Source organism: Pristiophorus japonicus, chromosome 17 (genome assembly GCF_044704955.1).
Source record: "Pristiophorus japonicus isolate sPriJap1 chromosome 17, sPriJap1.hap1, whole genome shotgun sequence".
In the NCBI taxonomy this organism is placed as follows: Eukaryota; Metazoa; Chordata; class Chondrichthyes; family Pristiophoridae; genus Pristiophorus; species Pristiophorus japonicus.
The window spans coordinates 105,745,895-105,767,163 of NC_091993.1; the positions used below are offsets into that span (position 1 = coordinate 105,745,895).

General features: G+C 43.5%; 1 protein-coding gene across 4 annotated transcripts in view; it reads left to right on the forward strand.

Moving 5' to 3' along the window:
* The first annotated feature begins 8,394 nt into the window (after window positions 1-8,394).
* plxna2 (plexin A2) overlaps window positions 8,395-21,269 on the forward strand; it is a 513,884-nt gene continuing 501,009 nt past the window's right edge. For 2 of the 4 annotated variants that reach the window (XM_070859433.1, XM_070859434.1), the window contains exons 1-2: window positions 8,395-9,607; window positions 12,007-12,189. In XM_070859433.1, coding sequence (XP_070715534.1) covers window positions 8,435-9,607; window positions 12,007-12,189 — 1,356 coding nt within the window. In that variant the 5' untranslated portion in view covers window positions 8,395-8,434. Of the gene's footprint in view, window positions 9,612-12,006; window positions 12,190-16,332; window positions 16,353-21,269 lie in introns of all 4 variants that reach the window. The other 2 variants (XM_070859436.1, XM_070859435.1) reach the window with 2 other exon arrangements.

Genomic DNA, 21,269 nt, shown 5'->3' on the forward strand with positions numbered 1-21,269 from the left:
TTTTTGTTACCTTTGCTCAAGTCCTCCAGTTTTGTTTGCCAAGATAGGTGGCACTGTGGTGGTAATGTGTCATCCCAACTCACCGAGTTAGGTACTGCTCAGTGTTGTGCTAACATTGCCAATTCAATCTCTGCCTCTTGCTCGCTCCTGGATTGTTGCAGGAAGCGATGTTGATGTTTCTTATACGATTTGAAAAACATATAACTTCTTGCGTTTTAAAAAGCACTTTTGAAATTTAAAGCTGGCTGCTTATGACCATAGGAAACCAGCTTTTGTGACTGGGTGACACGATTTTCCCAATAGGTGTTCTCCACATTATCATGGGAAATATTGTTGCTATCGCCTTGGCCTGCCTGATATCGCCTTGACCTGCCCGGGCCCGAAGCTGCCACTTGCTGATGCAACCCTAATCCTGAGTCACTATAAACCTCTCCCATCTTTCAGGTCCTTGCAAAACTCACTGGCCAAAGTTGTAGTTCCAAGAGCAAGGATAACCACTGCCCCTCTATACCTCCAACACCCAAGTGTGAATACTCATGGATTTCCTCATCTCCATGGTTGAGTCCATCTGTGTAGTTACTCAGCTGCCTCTTCTCATTCTCTTTCCCACACTCCCCCACCCACCCACCCTGCTCGCAACCACCGATCGCTCTTTTTTAAAAAAAAAACACCCTCATACTAATCCCTGAGACCCACCTCCTGCTCCCTTGATCTCTCCCCTCCCAACCTCTAACCACTCAATTATCTTTCATACTTTACATGCTTGCTCACACAGCTTATGGCTTTTTGCTCAGGGATCATCTGGCTCTTTTTCAAAACCACCATCATCACCCCCTCAAAAGAAAACCCATGTTTGATCCATCTGTTCTCTCCTGTTCACTTGCTGCCCCTTTTTCAAAAGTCCTTTAAATGTGTTGAGTTTACTCTCGAAACCAAATGCTTCTGCCCTGCTCGCAATTGTATGTACCTTAGCTCAAGTCACAAATGGCATCCTCTGCCATTACCATCATGATGTGTTATCCCTCCTTGTCCTCCCCTCGTCTCTCATTCAACATGGTCAACGACACCATCCGCCCCACTGAACCAAACCTTGCCTTCCCAACTCCATCCGATTGCTCCCAGTGGTTGTACTGCTGCCTGTCCCAAAACAGCCAGCATATCTCCAGGGCAAGCTTGTCTTCCTGCCCTTACACTGCCACCTTTTGGAGTTCCCCAAGGCTTTGGGCCTCTCATCCACATGGTGCCCCTCAGTAGCCTATGGGTGCTGTTGGCACCCAGTTCTACTTCGTCACCATTTGAACTCGTGACCACCTCTGTGTTGTGAGACTACCAATTGACACTAAGTCGTGGATGAGAGTAAATCTCTTACAACTGAAAGCAACAATTTTCAAATAAGAACCAGAGATAATGAGAATAAAAGACCTCACTTTAAATTAAAATTGTTTGGTTATGTGGTGGTTGCTACTGTAACCAGTCATTTGGTTGGGCCATATAACAAGAATCTATAGGCACATATAACAACAACTACAATGACTTGCAGTTACATAGCACCTTAAGTGCAGTAGAAGATTCCATGGTGCTTTATAGGAGCACACTCAAATAGAATTTGACACCGAGCCACATGAGATATTTGGACAGGTAACCAAAAGCTTGGTCAAAAAGGTAGGTTGTTAGGAGCATCTTAAACGAGCAGAAGGGTAGAGAGAGGGAGAGGTTTAGGGAGGGAATTCCAGAGCTAAGGGCCGAGGCAGTTGAAGGTACGGGCGCCAATGCTAATTATTATAGTGGCCACACAGAAGCAAGGTCTTGATTTTTGCCAGACATTCTGGCAACCCGGTCAGAATTGAGGTGGTAATTACAGATTTAGACACCAGTACAGTTGGCCCGGCATTGTTCTGTTTGGGATATATCCGCCTCAGGACTGTAGCTTCTTAGCATGATGCCAATAACCAGATCAAATTGGTGCACAAGAAGAAAATAAAACTTGTAGCACTGACTACAGCATTTAACTGGATGACTGTTCTAACCAGAATGTTAAATATTCATGTGAGTTGAGATTGTTTTCTTTCCATGATGCATTTCACAATGTGAAATTATTTTTTTTATCTTTAGGACACCAGGGAAAACCAATTCCATTCCATTATGGTAGAAAAATAGGAATCCTTCACGTGACCACCTAAAATCTGAAGTTTAAAAGTACTGTTTACTGTAATATTTCATCCAATCAAAAGTGTACAACTCTACATGCAAACCTTATTTAAACAAGGTTCGCTACAGTTAAATAAAGAAATAACGCATATCTAGTTTAGCAAAGAAATGTGCTGCAGTAAGAATAATCAATTGGAGATCTTTGTACTCTGCTCATTCAATCATTCTTTCAGGAATTATATTTAAGCAGTTCTTTGCAAAACAATTTAACCTGAAACATCTCTGAGCCCAGTTTAGGAAGTGGTTGTATTTAGCATAAATGTTCAAGGCGAGCCAGTTTAGCTCCGAGTATTGACAACAATCTTGGTGCTGCATTTTTGCTGCAGGCAAGATACTTTGCTGATTGATGGTGCTATAAACTTGCTCTATAAAGATGACCTGGTCCTATCTGTGACGCGACCTAGTCAATCTTTCAACTCCTGAGCCTCGATTGATGAGAAAACCAGGGTTTGAAGTTTGTTTCCAGTCAATCCGAATCTGATTTTGAATGATGTGGATCCCACCTCCTGAAGGATTCTGTTATCCTGTAGGCCCGGGAGTGGAGTTAAGTGCTATAGTCAAACAGTGAGCACAGGCTACGATGTATTGGAAATACGAGAAACGAGGAAATACAAGAAAGATATTATAATAGGAGAGAGAGAATGACAAAGAAAAATAACTAACAGTAAAAAAATATATATTATTGTTTGTGACTTTTCAAGTATTTATTTTAGTATATGGTTAATACAGCAACTGAACTCTTCCTGACATCTGTAATACTGAGCGCGATTGATTAAGCATCAAAGTGCAGGAGCTGTGAAAATTAATCTTATCTTTCAAAAGTATGCGAAGGAAAAATATTTGCAGGGCTACGGGAAAAGGGCGGGGGAGTGGGACTAGCTGAGAGCCTGCACAGGCTCGATGGGCCGAATAGCCGCATTCTGTGCTGTAACCAGTCCATTATGGAGAAAGTTTGAGCAGGTTAGGCCTGTACTCATTGGAGTTTAGAAGAATGAGAGTGATCTTACTGAAACGTATAAGCTTCTGAGGGGGCTTGACAGGGTAGATGCAGAGAGAGGATGTTTTCCCCTCATGGGGGAATCTAGAACTAAGGGGCATAGTTTCAGAATAAGGGGTCGCCCATTTAAAACGGAAATGAGGAGATAATTCTTACATAAGAACATAAGAATTAGGAACAGGAGTAGGCCATCTAGCCCCTCGAGCCTGCTCTGCCATTCAAAAAGATCATGGCTGATCTGGCCGTGGACTCAGCTCCACTTACCCGCCCGCTCCCCATAACCCTTAATTCCCTTATTGGTTAAAAATCTGTATCTATCTGTGATTTGAATACATTCAATGAGCTAGCCTCAACTGCTTCCTTAGGCAGAGAATTCCACAGATTCACAACCCTCTGGGAGAAGAAGTTCCTTCTCTGAGGGTCGTGAAACTTTGGGATTCTCTACTCTTGAGAGCTGTTGAATATATTTAAGGTGTTTGATTTTTGAACTATAAGGGAGTCGAGGGTTATGGGGAGTGGGTGGGGAAGTGGAGTTGAGGCCAGAATCAGATCAGCCATGATTTTATTCAATGGCGAAGCAGGCTCGAGGGACTGAATAACCCACTCCTGCTCCTATTTCTTACATTCATATGAATCTTGAAATTTCTTGGAATTAGTCTGAGGGTTAAGCACATTTTATACTTGGATGAGAAAAGTTACATGATGTGACTGAATGGAAAGTGATTTGTTACATTGGAATTGAGATCAGATATAATGGGCCTGAAATGGCGGCCTCCCTGGGTCCGTACGGAGTGCGTAGGCCCCGGGAAGGTATTGCAAAAGCCGGTTTGCAGTGGCAATGTGCATGTGCCGAAAATCGGCTTTTCCGATCTGTCAAGTTCTGGCTTGACAGATTCAACGCATCTCAGCAGCAAGGACATTCGCATGGGCGAGATTGCACTATTTGCCCATCCCTTGCCCAGCGAATGTCCTTAAAACTCTTGCGCCTGGTAAAAGCAGGCGCGCAGCCTACTTTTACTAGTTAAGAGTTTTAAAACATATAAAAATAAACACACAAATGTGTTTTTTAATTTAAAAAACCCTGCCCACTAAGTAAGTTTATCTTAAACCCTAATTACAAAACGTAGAAAAAAAAATGTTGCTGATTTTTTTTTTTTTTAAACACATTTATTAACTTTAATTTCAATTAATTTTATGTGAGGTTGTGTTTTTATTTTTTATGTTGTGTTTAGTGTGTTTTTTCTCATTAATAGCAATAAGAACCTTGGCTACAGAGTTCTCATTGCTATCAATGAGAATACTGTACCTGATTTGCTGAGCAGTCACACGTGACTGCGCCGTCCGCGTTCGAACTTTGAGGACGGGAGCGCGCTTTGCAACGCGAGAAGAGAAGGCCTCTCCACCGCAATCCCAGGCGCCTCCGGGACCACCAGGTAATTTCGGAAATATTCCCGGGTCGGAAGCGTTCGTCCGAAAGAAGCCTCCAACCGGAATTTCAGGCCCAATGTATATTTGCCAGATGTCAATTTGTATTGCAAACCTCTCGAAGCTTTGTTTCTCTGGTCTTGCACAGAATATACAGCACAGAAACAGGCCATTCAACCCAACTAGTCTGTGCTGGTATTAATACTCCACACATGTGGAGCGTAGGCAGGGCCATTTCCCTAAGCAGAGAGGTCAATAACTAGGCGGCATAGATTTAAAGTAATTGGTAGAAAATTTAGAGCGGATTTAAGGAGATCTTTTTTCACCCGGAGGGTGGTGGGGTCTCAAACTCTCTGCCTGCGATGGTGCTAGAGGCAGAAATGCTCATCGCATTTAAAAAGTACTTGGATATGCACTTGCAGTGCCTTAAATTGCAAGGCTATGGACCAAGAACTGGAAAGTGAGATTAGGCTGGATAACTCTTTGACCACACAGACACGATGGGCCGAATGGCCTCCTGTGTTGTAACCGTCTATGATTTTATGATGTCCAGTATTGCAGTCTTTTTCTGTTTCTATATGAGCACTGATCTGTTTACCAGTACAATGTATCAGCTATACTGGCATTGGAGGGGTGAGGGTCACAGAAGCTGTATGTACCAGCTGGTCCCCTTTATAGCAGTTCAATATACCTGAACTGCAGCCAATAAACTGGTGGCAAACCACGCACTGAGATCACCAGTGCATCTTTAGTCAGGCATAAAGGAGACACACCTCCCCACTGCACTGGGACTAAACCAGGTGTAAAATCCCTTGTCACATGTAAGCCAGACCAGGTAAGGACAGCAGGTTTCCTTGCCTGAAGGACATTAGAGAACCAGTTGGGTTTTTAGTACAATCCGACAGCTTAAATGGTCATTTTCTATCCTGGTTCCATTTCACAAATGATCAGATTTATTGAACTCGAGTTCATCAATCTCCATGGTGGGATTTGAACTTGTGGCCTATGGGCCCCTGATCCAGCACGTGACCACTGCACCCATTTTAAGCCACATTATGACTCGAGCTCATTCTTGTCTGAAGTCCAGAAATGTTGGCACAAAAAGTTCAAATCTGGTTTAAAATGAGCTCCCAATTAAAGAAACTCTTAAGGAATGGCAAAATAGTTTGCAAGAGTTGAATATATTTAGAAGTGAGAGAATGCAACTTTTTATACTGTGCAGGTGGCCCTTCATCCAGTAGAATAATTTACTCTGACTGCCCAAAGGATAACATCACACAGGTACCTCTTTGAACTTGCTCTGTGGCAGTCATCTTAAAATTCTCAGCCAGAATTGAGGTGAAACACTTTGGTTTGTTTGAGCTCTATTGTGTAGCTGGTTACAGAGCTGCTGAAAATATTGATTTTTCTTCAGATGGAAGATTTTGGGCTGCTGGAAGTCTCTCCCATGATTATATATTAAACTAAACCTAAATACCTCTCTGTAGTACTTCAGTTATAACCAGGAGGATGTTTTAAAGTGTTGCTTTTTTCCTCTTGCTCAAGTCCTCCAATTTTGTTTGCCAAGATAGGTGGCACTGTGGTGGTAATGTGTCATCCCAACTCACCTGCAAGTTAGGTACTGCTCAGTGTTGTGCTAACATTGCCAATTCAATCTCTGCCTCTTGCTCACTCCTGGATTGTACCAGCTACCATTGAAAGAAATTTCCAGCTGGTACAATAATCAGCTAATCTCACAGTCTGCACGCACTGCACTCTGCTTGACGGCACTGTTTAACATCACAGAGTCTGAATCCAAGTGCCAGTGAGTATAGCTGAGCACATACGGAGTCTGGAAGACCAGCTGGCTACTGTAATAGATTGAAGCTTCTTTCACTGGTAGGTGGCTGGAGAGTGGCAACACACCAGCACTTCAGAATGCCTTCCTAATTAAAATTGATGTGACGGGGACAGAACTGAGACGGATCCATAGCTGCAAGAGAAGTTTCCTCTGCCACCGCAGGCAATGTCTATCAGAGGGGTATAGTAGCACAGTGCTAATATTACTGGACTAGTCATCCAGAGGCCTGGACTAATAATCCGGAGACCCGAGTTCAAATCCCACCACGGCAGCTGGGGAATTTAAATTCAATGAATTAAACAAATCTGGAATAAAATCCAATATCTTAATACAAACCTCAGCAAAGGGTACTTTCACATGGATGTCAGATGTACATTCCAAAAGTAAACCTAACCCTAATACATTATACAAATACTTCATATTAGGGGTACAGAAGCGTAGTATAGTAGTTATATTACTGGACTAGTAATCCAGAGGACTAATGATCTGGAGAATTTAAATTCAGTTAATAAATAAATCTGGAATTAAAAAGCTAGGATCTGTAATGTTTGACCATAAAACTGCCGGATTGTGGTAAAAATCCATCTGGTTCACTAATGTCCTTTAGGGAAGGAAATCTACCATCCTTACCCGATCTGGCCTATATGTGACTCCAGACCACAGCAATGTGGTTGACTCTTAACTGTCCCTCCTGAAATGGCCTAGCAAGCCACTCGGTTGTAGAAGGCACATTCTCTAGGGTAATTAGGAATGGGCAATAAATGCTGGCTTTGCCAGCGATGCCCACATCCTGTGAAATAATTTTTAAAAATTCATCTCTCATTGGGTGAAATTTCAAAATTAATATCTGACTCTTATGCATCAGTCATGATTCAATCTTAATTCCTAAAAATTATATTTGGCCATTTGGAAGAGTTTCCATTTCCACATCAGAGCAACTTCTAGAGCATTGTGCAGTGTTGGAATTCCCATGGACCTGGGCATTGTGCTGTGGGATAATAACATGAAAATGATTTAACAGCAGAAGAGATTAAGGGTAGGCATCAGAAACGACTGAGGCAAAATAACATTCTCTTAGATTGCCTAAAAGGCCAATGGAGAAGCGGATAGTTGTGCTGGTGATAGCAAGGGCTTTTCAGGGCATATATTGGGCATAAGAGGGCCATTAAGGCCTATTGAGGGATTCTGCAGGCCAAGATGTGACTGAGGTTTTAAATGGCTACTTTGCATTGGTCTTCACTGTTGAGGATGATGCTGAGTTATTGATGCTAAAAGTGAACCTTTAGGAGTAGCTGTTGAAATGGTACTCACTGAAATCTCCTAATGCAGATTGGGCTGCTGGCCTTGGTTGTATTCATTCCATGATGAAAGAGATGCAGGTCATGTTATAGAAACTACTGATTTGTATACTGAAGTAGCTCATTTAGGTCTAGGATTGTTCCCATCAACTGCACAGAGGCCCACATTGTGTCTGCTATTTTTAAATATAATGTCAGATCCAGGAAACTATAGGAATATTAGTTTAGCCTTAGTTATCGGTAAATTGCTGGATTATTGAAGATGTGTTGCATGTTCATCTTCAAAGAGAAAGGACTATTACAGAATCACAGCATGATTTCTGGAAAAGTATCTCTCCAACTTCCTCACGTCCAGCAGGATCTATGTTGAAACATTGCACTCCATCTTTATTAATGACCTGGTTGAAAGATTCGGGGGAATGATTTGCAAGTCTGCAGATGACACAAAGCTATGTGTGGCAGTTGGATGAAAATCAAGAAGTTTGCAGGCAAATTTAGACATAATAGAGCAATGGTTCCTTGCCTGGCAGATGTCTTTCAATGTAGTCAAGTGCAACATGATGCATTTGGTCAGAAGTTTCCAGCATAACTAATCGTGTTGTTTGCCTTTCAGAGCCATGTAAACATCTAAGCTTTGGTACAGACTGGAATGAAGTACTTTCTGCAATGAAGCCGAGAAAAGGTTGCCCCAAGATGCCGAACTGCATGGTTCCTCTCGCCCTCCTCATCATCATTTTCCTCTCACATTCCTCATGGAGCAGCAAGGAATACGTCAGCTTTCCCGTCAGAAATCGGGACCGGACGTTCAACCACTTGGCCGTCCATAGTATAACCGGGAATGTTTATGTTGGAGCCGTCAATCGGATTTACAAACTATCAAGCAATTTAACACACTTGTTGTCGCACAATACCGGCCCAGAAGAAGACAACAAATCCTGCTATCCTCCGCTCATTGTTCAGCCCTGTAATGAACCCCTAACACTGACTAACAATGTCAACAAATTGCTGCTTATTGATTACTCTGAGAATAGGTTGCTGGCCTGTGGGAGTCTCTTTCAGGGAGTCTGTAAGCTCCTGCGACTGGATGACCTCTTTATATTGGTAGAACCCTCACACAAGAAGGAACACTACTTGTCTAGTGTTAATGAAACGGGAACAATGTATGGTGTAATTGTCTCATCTGAGGGGTCGGACAGCAAACTCTTTATCGGCACTGCGGTGGATGGCAAACAAGACTATTTTCCCACTATTTCGAGTAGAAAATTGCCGCAGGATCCTGAATCTTCTGCTATGTTTGATTATGTGTTGCATAGTGACTTTGTTGCTTCGTTGATTAAAATCCCCTCGGACACCCTGGCTATGGTGTCTCACTTTGACATATTTTACATATATGGTTTTAGCAATGGAAATTTTGTATATTTCTTAACTGTGCAGCCCGAAACAGAAGGAGTCACTGGGTCAACAAATGATCAGTTCTACACCTCCAGAATCGTGCGATTGTGCAAGGAAGATCCCAAGTTTCATTCCTATGTTTCACTCCCTGTAGGCTGTGTGAAGAATGGAATTGAATACCGTCTATTGCAAGCTGCCTACTTGTCTAAACCAGGAAGCGTTTTGGCAAAATCTTTAAACATTTCCACAGCTGATGATGTTTTGTTCACCATATTCTCCAAAGGTCAGAAGCAGTATAAGCACCCACCGGATGAGTCAGCACTCTGTGTGTTTGTTGTGAAATATATTAATCAACAGATAAAGGACAGACTGCAGTCATGTTACCGTGGTGAAGGAAATCTGGAACTGAACTGGTTGCTCGGAAAGGATGTCCGCTGTACCCATGCGGTAGGTCTTTCCCCGCCTCCCCATTGAAAGATTTCTGTTACTGACTCAAACCTTGTTGAAAAGCAACTCATACCTATTTGCCGATGTTTATCCCTCAGCCAACCTCACAAAAACAGATTATCTGGTCATTGGCACATTGTTGTTTTTGGGAGCTTGCTGTGCGCAAATTGGCTGCTGTGTTTCCTGCATTACAACAGTGTGTACCCTTCAAAAAGTACTTTGTCCGCTGTAAAGCGCTTTGGGACGAACTGAGTTTGTAAAAGGCACTATGGAAATGCAATACTTTGGGCTGAATTTTCACCACCATTCTGCGCTGTTTTTTTTGCTGTACGCTGGTATTTTTTGCACAAACTATCGTAAACGACTTAGGGCTATTTTATTTTAGTTACCGATTTCTTGACGTCACTAGGGGGGTGCCAGCTACCGGCTATGCCATTTCTGGCCATTTAAGTGAATTTGGCCGAGGATTTTTTTGAAAAACGGCGTAGTGTACCGTTCTGAAAAACCTTACCTGAATTTGGGAAAATCGCCGCCGAGAAGACGCCATTGTTTTAGCGAAGCTGAATTAGGTTTTGGAGGAAGGAAGAAGACACTGGGGCAGGGGGGCCTTTTGGCCTGGGATAGAACCGGCACTGGGGGTGGGGGTCATTTGGTCCGGGATGGCAACGGGGTGGGGGGGGGGGCCCATTTGGGCCCAGGAAAGGAGCCACGGGGGTGGCCTTTTGGCCGGCACTGGGGCGGGGGGCCTTTCGGCCTGGGATAGCAGCGACACTGGGGCTCTACAATTGCTTATGTCTTGCTGCATCTTGTATGTTTCACTTTGCAGCCTCAGCCTTTCAGTGTGTCCCTCGTTACCCTGGCAACCAAAGTTTTTTGACGAAGGCTCCACCCACCGAGCTTAAAGACAATTTGCGCGCTCCAAAATGAAAGTTTATTCCAGTGAAACTTGCAACTTTTTTTTGGGTGTAGTCGGCCACTAAAAAATCAGACATACCTCTACAACTGCGCCAAAAATCGGCAATGTGGAAAATTGTCCCCTTTATCTTTGGATGAGCAAAGCAAATAGGTTTTTTATTTTATTTCAGTTTTTTAAAAAATATTTCCAGATTTTTTTAAAAAACTGACTTCAACAATTCTCAAACCGCCTTGGTGAGATTGAAACTTTTGTTCTCTGGATTATTAGCTCAGAACTTTGGATTACTAGTCCAGTGACATAACCACTTTACCACCATAACCCTAAATTAATTTAGTGAATCTGATGTCCTTTTGGAATATTAATTGACTGGAACGCAGCAAGTATGTTTGTGCTCATTGATCTGAATCCTGAAACAACTTGAGGTTTAGTAGTTTCCTGTCTGCAGAAAGTTGTATGGATTTCACCTCTGAACTTTATTCACCTAAACATGGTTAGCCGCTCTGTCCCTACTCAACTGTCCATGCGCTCCCGGTTGTAAAAACCTACAGTTGGGAAAAAAAAAATCACAATATTAATCACTGTGTGTGGTGCATGCGTGGTCAGGCGCAGGCAGCGGAAGGAGCCTGAAGCAAATCACTCCCACCCCCCCCCCCCCCTTCCCCCGACGAATGTCTACCCCACCTGTGACAGGGTCTATGGCTCTCTCATTGGACTGTTCAGCCACCAAAAGACTCACTTTAGGAATGGAAGCAAGTCTTCCTCGATTCCGAGGGACTGCCTATGATGATGGTGATGATGCTTGTGTGTATGTGTGCAAAAACTAGGTACTTATGCACATTTATTCTTTCGATTCTGTTCTGGACAAAATTAAAAAAACATGATCATGGAGAAATCTAAATAGGTTGAGTCTTAATCATTTAAATTGTCACTATGTTGACCTAAACCAAAGATCACTGTTCATATTGCAGAGCCCAAGATGTACTTCTATACCAGCAGGCAACTCTAAAACAAATGCAGACAAACATTGATGTTCTGAAAAGCCTGCTAACTGAAAAATACAAATATGCAAACAACAACAAAATTAGATCTAGTAATATTCCTGATCAAGGAAATGGCCATATCATGTGATCTTAACCCTCTGTTAATCTGGAGCCACATGCTCGGCTGGGTATGAATGTGTTCTGTGATGATCTGGCATTATATTGTTCCTTCTCCTCTTGAGGAATTTTCTTGATGCATCCCCAGTTGTCATTGCTGAGATTGAGTACTTGTTGTGTTTCAAATGTGAAGCTATGTCCTATCACATCATGCAACAGCATATTGTAGCATCAGTGCACTGCATCATTTCACTGACCTCTCAAAGGATATCTTTCTCTAAATTTTTCACAGAAAATCAATGGAGAACAATCTACAATTTATTGCATTTAGTGGGTGTCTCGTGAATGAATTATTGCAACCTGAGACCTTGTTTTCTTTCTTACAGCCAGTCCCAATTGATGATGACTTTTGTGGATTGGATATAAACCAACCCCTTGGGGGCTCGGTACTTGTGGAAGGCATTACAATTTTCACAGAGGATAGGGACCGGATGACATCTGTGGCATCTTATGTCTACAACGATCACTCTGTGGTTTTCGTCGGAACGAAGAGTGGGAGACTTAAAAAGGTAAAATAGAATCTCCAGTTCCAGATGGTGTGTGACTGTGTGTGTGGCTACTCACTGGCAAAGGATAATCAAGAGCGCTCAAATTTATCTGACCAAATGTTTTTTTTTAATTTGAATATCTAAAGCGGCCAAAAATACACCATGCCGGAATTTCTCATTCATAATGAGCAGGAAATGGTTTGATAATCATTGGCAAATTTCTTATTTAATTAAAGACAGTTCAACCAGGGATCAATGCAGTATCCATAATCCATGAACAATGATTGTTTCAGGAGTGATGACCCTGCCTCAACAGTTACATAAAGCTGAGAAGGAGTGAGTCAGTATAAAAACAAGATTTTTTTTTTTAAACTAAGGACCCGCACCCTAAACGTTAACTCATCTAATCTTTCCGCATATGCTACCTGACCTGCTGTGTGTTCCCAGTTCTTTCTGTTTATGTTTCAGTATCCAAACAGCTTGTCGAGCACTTTCTGAATTTGAATTCCTAGACTGGGATCGACAAAAGTATACACACTTTTGAAAGTCTGGTGCAATCATTGTTCTAATTTAAAGGGAAATCATGTTTGACAAATTTGCTGGAGTTCTTTGAGGATGTAATGAGCAGGGTGGATAAGGGGGAACCAGTGGATGTGGTGTATTTAGATTTCCAGAAGGCATTCGATAAGGTGTCACATAAAAGGTTACTGCGCAAGATAAAAGTTCACGGGGTTGGGGGTTATTATATGTTAGCATGGATGGAGGATTGCCTAAATAACAGAAAACAGAGAGTCGGGATAAATGGGTAATTTTCCAGTTGGCAAACAGTAACAAGTGGGATGCCACAGGGATCAGTGCTGGGGCCTCAACTATTTACAATCTCTATATTAATGATTTGGATGAAGTGGTAATGTAGCTAAGTTTGCTGATGCTACAAAGATGGGTGGGAAAGCAAGTTGTTAGGAGGACACACAAAATCTGCAAAGGGATATAGATAGGCTAAGTGAGTGGGCAACAATTTGGCATTTGGAGTATAATGTAGGAAAATGTGAGGTAATTCACTTTGGCAGAAAAATAAAATTGCTAATTTATTATTTAAATGAAGAAAAATTACAAAATGCTTTAGTAAAGAGGGACCTGGGGATCCTTATGCATGAAACACAAAAAGTTAGTATGCAGGTACAGTAAGTAATCAGGAAAGCAAATGGAATGTTGGCCTTTATTGCAAGAGGAATGGAATATAAAAGCAGAGAAGTCCTGCTAAAAGTGTACAGGGTATTGGTGAGGCCACACCTAGAGTACTGAATATAGTTTTGGTCTCCTTATTTAAGGAGGGATATACTTGCATTGGAGGCAGTTCAGAGTAGGTTCACTAGGTTAATTCATGAGATGAAGGGTTTGACTTATGAAGATAGGTTGAGTAGGTTGGGCCTATACTCATTGGAGTTGAGAAGAATGAGAGATGATCTTATTGAAACATAGATAATGAGGGGGCTCGACAAGGTAGACACAGAGAGGATGTTTCCACTCCTGGGGGAATCTAAAACTAGGGGGCATAGTTTCAGAATAAGGGGTTTCCCTTTTAAGTTAGATGAGAAGGAATTTCTTCTGAGGGTTGTAAATCTATGGCATTCTCTGCCCCAGAGAGCTGTGGAGGTTGGGTCATTGAATATATTTAAGGCGTAGATAGACGGATTTTTGAGCGATAAGTAAGTAAAGGGTTATGGGGAGTGGGCAGGGAAATGGAGCTGAGTCCATGATCAGATCAGCCATGATCTTAGTGAATAGCGGAGCAAGATTGAGAGGCCAAAGGGCCTACTCCTGCTCCTATTTCTTATATTCTTATGACACCGTGAATTGCTAAATACCTCTCTGCAGATTTCATTTATTTAATTTTTTTCTCTCATGATTTCTCATACAAGTATAAATTATGAAAAGTTCACATTTAGTGTTTCCACAAGGGTCCCTATATAAATCTCCACATTATTGTACAAACATGCCCCTTAAGTCACTTCTACAGAGGACATTTATTAATATGAATGAGCAGAAATATTTTTAAATGTGATGATTAGTACGTACCATTAATAGTGCTTGAGCATAGTTACCTTCAACTTTCTCGTTTTTATTTTTGATTGGTTTAAGTGTGTGTAAGATGTTCAGTCTTTTTTTTTCTGTGAATGTTTTGGATTGCAATGAAGTGACATTTAGGGGATGTTCTTAGAATGTGAAGTCATCTAATTCTTATATATGTGATTGTGTTTCATTCAAGAGTCTTAGACTGAGAAAAATTCAAGCATTAAAATCTGCATTCTTGCAACGGTAAATTCCACCCGTTCTGTGCGAGCTTATAAATAAGATAACAAAATAGCTTTGGTAATTATTTAGAAGCTGCTGGAACTGGCATGAAGATGAACATTTTACTTTGAATTGCTGATTACTTCGATCTTCATCCCATCTTGTATTCACCTTCCTCCCTCTTATTCTCTCCCCTTCCTGGCTATACACCTCTGGCAATCCACAGTAGCAGATTATTTGGCAAGAAAGTCTAAAGGCTTGAAAAAATGATTTCCATCACCGCTGTAAGACATGCGATTGAAATGAAGTTCGTTAAATGTATAAAATAATGAAGTTTGTGTGGCCAGGGTTGTTTGAATGCTTTGCCACAGAGCGGTTGAGGCAGAGACAATTGCACCTTTTTAGGGGAAATTGGTTAAATATTTGAAGCGGGGGAAGATACAGGGCAATGGGCAGAGCACAGGGCAGTGGGATCAGTTTGGCATGACTCAAAGCCTATACAGGCATGATGAGTTCTGTTCAACTTCCATGATTCTATGGTTCTTCATTCAGCTAGTTAGTGTGATTCTTGGTTATTGTACAGTAGATGATCTCGACGCATCATGAAATCTTTCATAGTATGGCTAAGGGCCAAAGCTGCGTCTACTGAAAAAAATATTTTAGCAACTTACTGATCTTTTTCTTTGTGGTAGAACTTTGATTGATGGACCGGTTATCTGAAAGGACAAAGTTATAGCTTTCAAGTGGTTTTACATAGTGCCATATGTCATTACCTATCGAAACATCTATGAACTCATCCCTTTTGGTGTGGAAGCAAGTCATCCTCATTCGAGGGACTGCCTATGATGATGTCATTACCCTGTGGCTGCCTTAATTTAAGGCTTATTCATTGTAATGCTGTACCTAAAAAAGTTTTTGAAAAGGTATTCTCGTGATGTGAGCAATGCTGGCAAGGCTGCATTTATTGCCTGTCCGTAGTTGCCCGGCGAGAGAGTGGTGGGCCTTCTCTTAGGTGCCAAGTGCATCTACTCTTGCCTTTGGCATTCAGCTCCTTGTTAACTTGTTCATACATCGGGCAGTAGAAATCTGTAAAACTCTCTCCCAAAAGGCTGCAGATGCTGGGTCAATTGAAATTTTCAAGACTGAGAGATCGGTAGTTATTATACTTGTATATCTACAACTATATAGTTGTGCAGGACCTTCAGTGTATGTTCCTGCATGGACCTGGGGGTACCTTGTAATCAAGCAGCACGTGGTCTGTTAATCTGTTTTCTACCAGAACCCAATAATGCACATGAATTCTTCAAAAATTCAGTAATACAATTACATTATTTGAGAGAGGCTAAGGGCACCAATATTCTATATATTTGGGATGACCTTTGTCATGTATTCAACTATCATTGTAACCCATGTATAAGCTGACCTAAGTTGTACACCTTGAGAACATTGACCACAAGGGGCAAACTTGTGGGAGACACTCCTAATCTGGACTTTCAGGTATAAAAGGGGAAGCTCCACCCACCTTCATCACTTGAGGTCTTGGTAATAAAGGTAACTGGTCACAGAGTGACCTTCTCTCAAGTATGGGCCTCGTGTGCATTTATACTGTATAGTAAGGATATATCACTGGTGACGAGAAACTGGGATTTAAATCACGCAAGCATGGCCACGAGCAGCACAGAAGAGAGGTACTGTGTTGGTGATGATTGGGACGACTTTATTGAGCGACTGCAGCAAAGTTTTGTCACTAAGGAATGGTTGGGACAGGATTCGGCTGACAAACGCAGGGCTCATCTCCTGACAGTTTGTGGATCCAGAACGTACTCCCTGATGAAGGACCTTCTAGTGCCAGAGAAGCTGGCGGACAAGACGTTCGAAGAGCTCAGTAAGTTGATCAGGGAACACCTTAAACCGGCGAGCAGCATGCACATGGCGAGACACCAGTTTTACACACACTGGCGGCGAGAAGGGCAAAGCGTTCCAGACTTCGTGGCAGATCTCCGGCGACTGGTGAGCCTATGTAAGTTCCCAGATGCATGCAGAGCGGAGATGCTACGAGACTTTTTTTTTATTGAGGGCATCGGGCACGCTGGAGTTTTCAGGAAACTGATTGAGACCAAAGACTTGACCTTTGAAGCGGCGGCTCTGATAGCCCAGACAATTATCTCGGGAGGAAGAGACCAGAATGATGTATGACAAAAATCTTGGCTCAAATGCGGCAAATGACCAGGGAGTCAATATTAACGCAGCACACAGTTCTCTTGGCAGACAAGGGCAATCGGACATGCCCCAGCATGTAGTCGAACCCAAAGGGGGAATTCAACAGAGACAATGGCAAGCTGAACGGCGATTCATACCATCGCAATGGACAATGTGGCCAGTAATGGGGCCATCAACACCTATTAATGGTGCGCTTAAGGACAGTTACAGAGACAGTCAGAGACAATCGACTCGTAATGGACCTTTTCTTTCCAACAACGGGGCCTCCAGTTCATGCTGGAGGTGTGGAGGCAAACACCCAGCCAGAGCTGCAGGTATCACCGATATACCTGCAGAAACTGCAACATCAGCAGTCACTTGGCGCGTATGTGCAGGAAGCCTGCAGCCAGGTTGATGTACGAGGAGGACGGGCCCGATGTAAGCCCTACGAGGCCAAATGAATACTGGGGGAAATCGCTGGAAGCTGAAGTTCAGCGAGTTCATGTGGAGCATATATACAGTTCATATACCAGGACGCCATCGATAATGATGAAAGTGCTCCTCAGTGGCATCCCAGTATTAATGGAGTTAGACACAGGGGCCCGACAGTCCCTGATGAGTATCAAACAGTTCGAAAGGTTGTGGGTGTCCAAGGCCAGGAGGCCAAAATTATTGCCGCTTCACGCACAGCTGCGGACATATACAAAGGAGATCATTCAGGTGCTAGGCAGCGCCACGGTAGTCGTGACCCACAAAGATTCGGAGAACAGGTTGCCACTCTGGATTGTCCCAGGGGACAGTCCCGCACTACTGGGGAGGAGTTGGCTTGCTGTCATGAATTGGAAATGGGGTGATGTCGATGCAATTTCTTATGTGGAGCAAGTATTATGCTCACAGGTCCTGGACAAATTTGAATCATTATTTCAAACCGGCATCGGCACTTTCATGGGGGCCAAGGTAGTGATTCACATAAACCCGGACGCCAGGCCAGTACACCACAAGGCCAGAGCGGTGCCGTATGTGATGCGGGAAAAGATAGAATGCGAATTGGACCGCCTGCTGAGGGAAGGCATCATCTCGCCAGTCGAATTCAGTGACAGGGCGAGCCCAATCGTGCTGGTGCTCAAGGCAGATGGGTCGGTCAGGATATGTGGCGATTACAAGGCCACCATCAATCGGGTGTCACTCCAAGGCCAGTACCCACTACCGAGAGCGGAGGGCCTCTTTGCGACGCTATCCGGTGGCAAACTTTTTTTCAAAATTGGACCTGACCTCAGCTTACATGACCCAGGAGCTGGCGAGTGAGTCGAAGAAGCTGACCACCATCACGACGCACAAGGGGTTGTTTGAGTATAACAGATGTCCATTCGGAATTCGTTCAGCCTCGGCGATCTTTCAGCGAAATTTGGAAAGCCTCCAAGTCAATTCCAAGGACGGTGGTTTTTCAAGACGACATCCTCATCACGGGTTGCGATACTGAAGAACACCTCCACAACCTGGAGGAGATGCTACGCAGACTGGACCGGGTAGGGCTGCGACTGAAAAAGGCGAAGTGCGTCTTCTTAGCTCCAGAGGTAGAATTCCTGGGGATGGGGTAGCAGCAGACAGGATCAGACTTACTGCGTCCAAAACGGAAGCGATCCAGAGAGCACCCAGACCACGTAACACGACGGAGCTGCGTTCGTCCCTGGGGCTCCTGAACTATTTTGGTAACTTTCTTCCCAAATTGAGCACGCTGTTGGAGCCGCTACACGTGCTCCTACGCAAAGGTCGCGATTGGGTCTGGGGGGACAGCCAGGAAAGGGCTTTTGATAGAGCATGCAATTTGTTATGCTCCAACAAACTGTTAACATTATATGACCCGTGTAAGAAACTTGTTTTAACGTGCGATGTGTCGTCCTGTGGGGTCGGGTGTGTGTTGCAGCATGTAAATGCCAATCGTCCGTTACAGCCGGTAGCTTATGCCTCCGAACTCTGTCCCAGACAGAATGGGGCTACGGGATGGTAGAAAAGGAAGCGCTAGCATGTGTATATGCAGTTTTAAAAAAAAATGCACCAGTACCTGTTTGGCAGGAAATTTGAGCTGGAGACAGATCACAAACCCCTAACGTCCCTTTTGGCCGACAACAAGGCCATAAATGCGAATGCATCGGCCTGCATACAGAGGTGGGCACTCACGTTAGCCACCTATGACTACACAATTCGGCACAGACCGGGCACTGAAAACAGCGCCGATGCACTCAGCAGGCTCCCACTAGCCACCACTCTGGGCAACTGAGCATGATGCTGAGATGGTCATGGCTGTTGAAGCTTTCGAAAGCGAAGGCTCACCTGTGACAGCCCATCAGATTAAAGTCTGGACAAATAAAAACCCGCTACTGTCTTTAGTTAAGAAATGTGTCCTGAATGGGGACTGGTCAGCCACTTATGGGGCATGCCCTGAGGAATTTAAACCGTTTCATAGGTGCAAGGATGAACTCTCGATTCAGGCCGATTACCTACTGTGGGGAAACCGAGTAGTCATACCCCAGATGGGCAGAGAGGTGTTTATCAGAGAACTTCACAATGAGCACCCGGGCATTGTCATGATGAAAGCAATTGACAGGTCACATGTTTGGTGGCCAGGAATAGATGCAGACCTGGAACTTTGTGTTCGCAGGTGCAACACGTGTGCTCAGCTGGGCAACGCACCCAGGGAAGCCCCCCTTAGGGGGGGTCCTGGCCCGCCAAGCCATGGCCACGCATCCATGTGGACTACTCCGGTCCTTTCATGGGAAAAATGTTTTTGGTTGTAGTCGACACCTACTCCAAATGGATTGAGTGTGCCATTTTAAATTCAAGCACATCCTCTGCCACGGCAGAAAGTCTACGGGCAATGTTCTCCGCCCATGGTCGACGGGATGTCTTGGTCAGCGACAATGGCCCATGCTTCACAAGCACTGAATTCCAGGACTTCATGGCAGTCAATGGAACCAACCATGTCAGAACGGCACTGTATGTTTCAATAAGATCACCTCACATTCTTCTAAACTCCAATGAGTATAGGCCCAACCTGCTCAATCTTTCCTCAATAAGTCAACCCCTTCATCTCAGAAATCAACTTAGTGAACCTTCTCTGAACTGCCTCCAATGCAAGTATATCACTCACATATAAGGAGACCAAAGCTGCACACAGTACTCTAGTTGTGGGCTCATCAATACCCTGTAGCAAGACTTCTCTGCTTTTATACTCTATCCCCTTTACAATAAAGGCCAACATTCCATTTGTCTTCCTGATTACTTGCTATACTTATATACTAACTTTTTGCGTTTCATGCACAAGGACCCCCAGCTCCCTCTGTACTGCAGCATTTTGTATTTTCTCTCCATTTAACTTATAATTTGCTTTTCTATTATTTCTGCCAAAGTGGGTAACCGCACACTTTCCCACATTATACTCAATCTGCCAAATTTTTACCCACTCAATTAGCCTGTCTATATCCCTTTGAAAATTTGTTATGTCTTTCCCACCCATCTTTGTATCATCAGCAAACTTGGCTACATTACACTTCATCCAAGTCATTGATATAAATTGTACATAGTTGAGACCCAAGCACCGATCCCAGTGGCACCCCACTAGTTATTGTTTGCCAACCGGAAAATGACCCATTTATCCCGACTTTGTTTTCTGTTAGTTAGCCAATCTGCTATCCATGCTAATATATTACCCCCAATCCCGTGAGCTTTTATCTTGTGCAGTAAGACCGATCCAAAATATTTCTTCAACGTTTCTGCCATTTCCCTGATCCCCATTATTAATTTCCCAGTCTCATCCTCTAAGAGACCAATATTTACTTTAGCACTCTTCCTTTTCATGGGCCCAAGTTTCCACATGATTTGCGCCTGATTTTTAGGTGCAACTGGTGGAGAACGGACTATCTTAGAAATCGCAATTCTCCACATTTTTTTTTCTGCAGTTCTAGTGAGTTAGAACAGTTCTACTTTGGAGCAGAATTTTTTCTTCAAAAGGGGGCGTGTCCGGCCACTGACGCCTGATTTCAAAGTTTCCAGAGTGAAAACGTACTCCAAACTAAAGTAGAATGGAACAAGTGAAGATTTTTGTAGAACTGAAAAAACCTGTTCTACACATTAAAAAGGCGCAGGTTACAAATTAGGCGTCCAGAACGAGGTGGGGGGGGGGGGGAAGGGAAGTCATTAAATTCTACAATAAATCCTTATTTATACTTCTACAAATATTATACAAATAAATCCAACCTGAATAAACATTTATAAGCAAAGAAAAGATTAAATAAACCATCTTCCTACCTGTGTGAAAGTGCTTCAGCCATCGTTCGTTGCCGCGGGGGATGGGGAAGGAAACCGCCATTTGCCGCCGCGGAGGGGAGGGAGGGGAAGGAGACAGCGGTTTGTTGCCGCCGCGGAGGGGAGGGAGGGGAAGGAGACAGCGGTTTGTTGCCACCGTGGAGGGGAGGGGAGGGAGGGACGGGGAGGAAACCGCCGTTTGTTGCCGTGGAGGGTGGGGAGGGGAAGGAGACAGTGAGAAGGCTGCAAGTGCTGATGTGCTGATGGCAATGTGCTTTTATTAAAAAATGTTCAAAAATTAAACA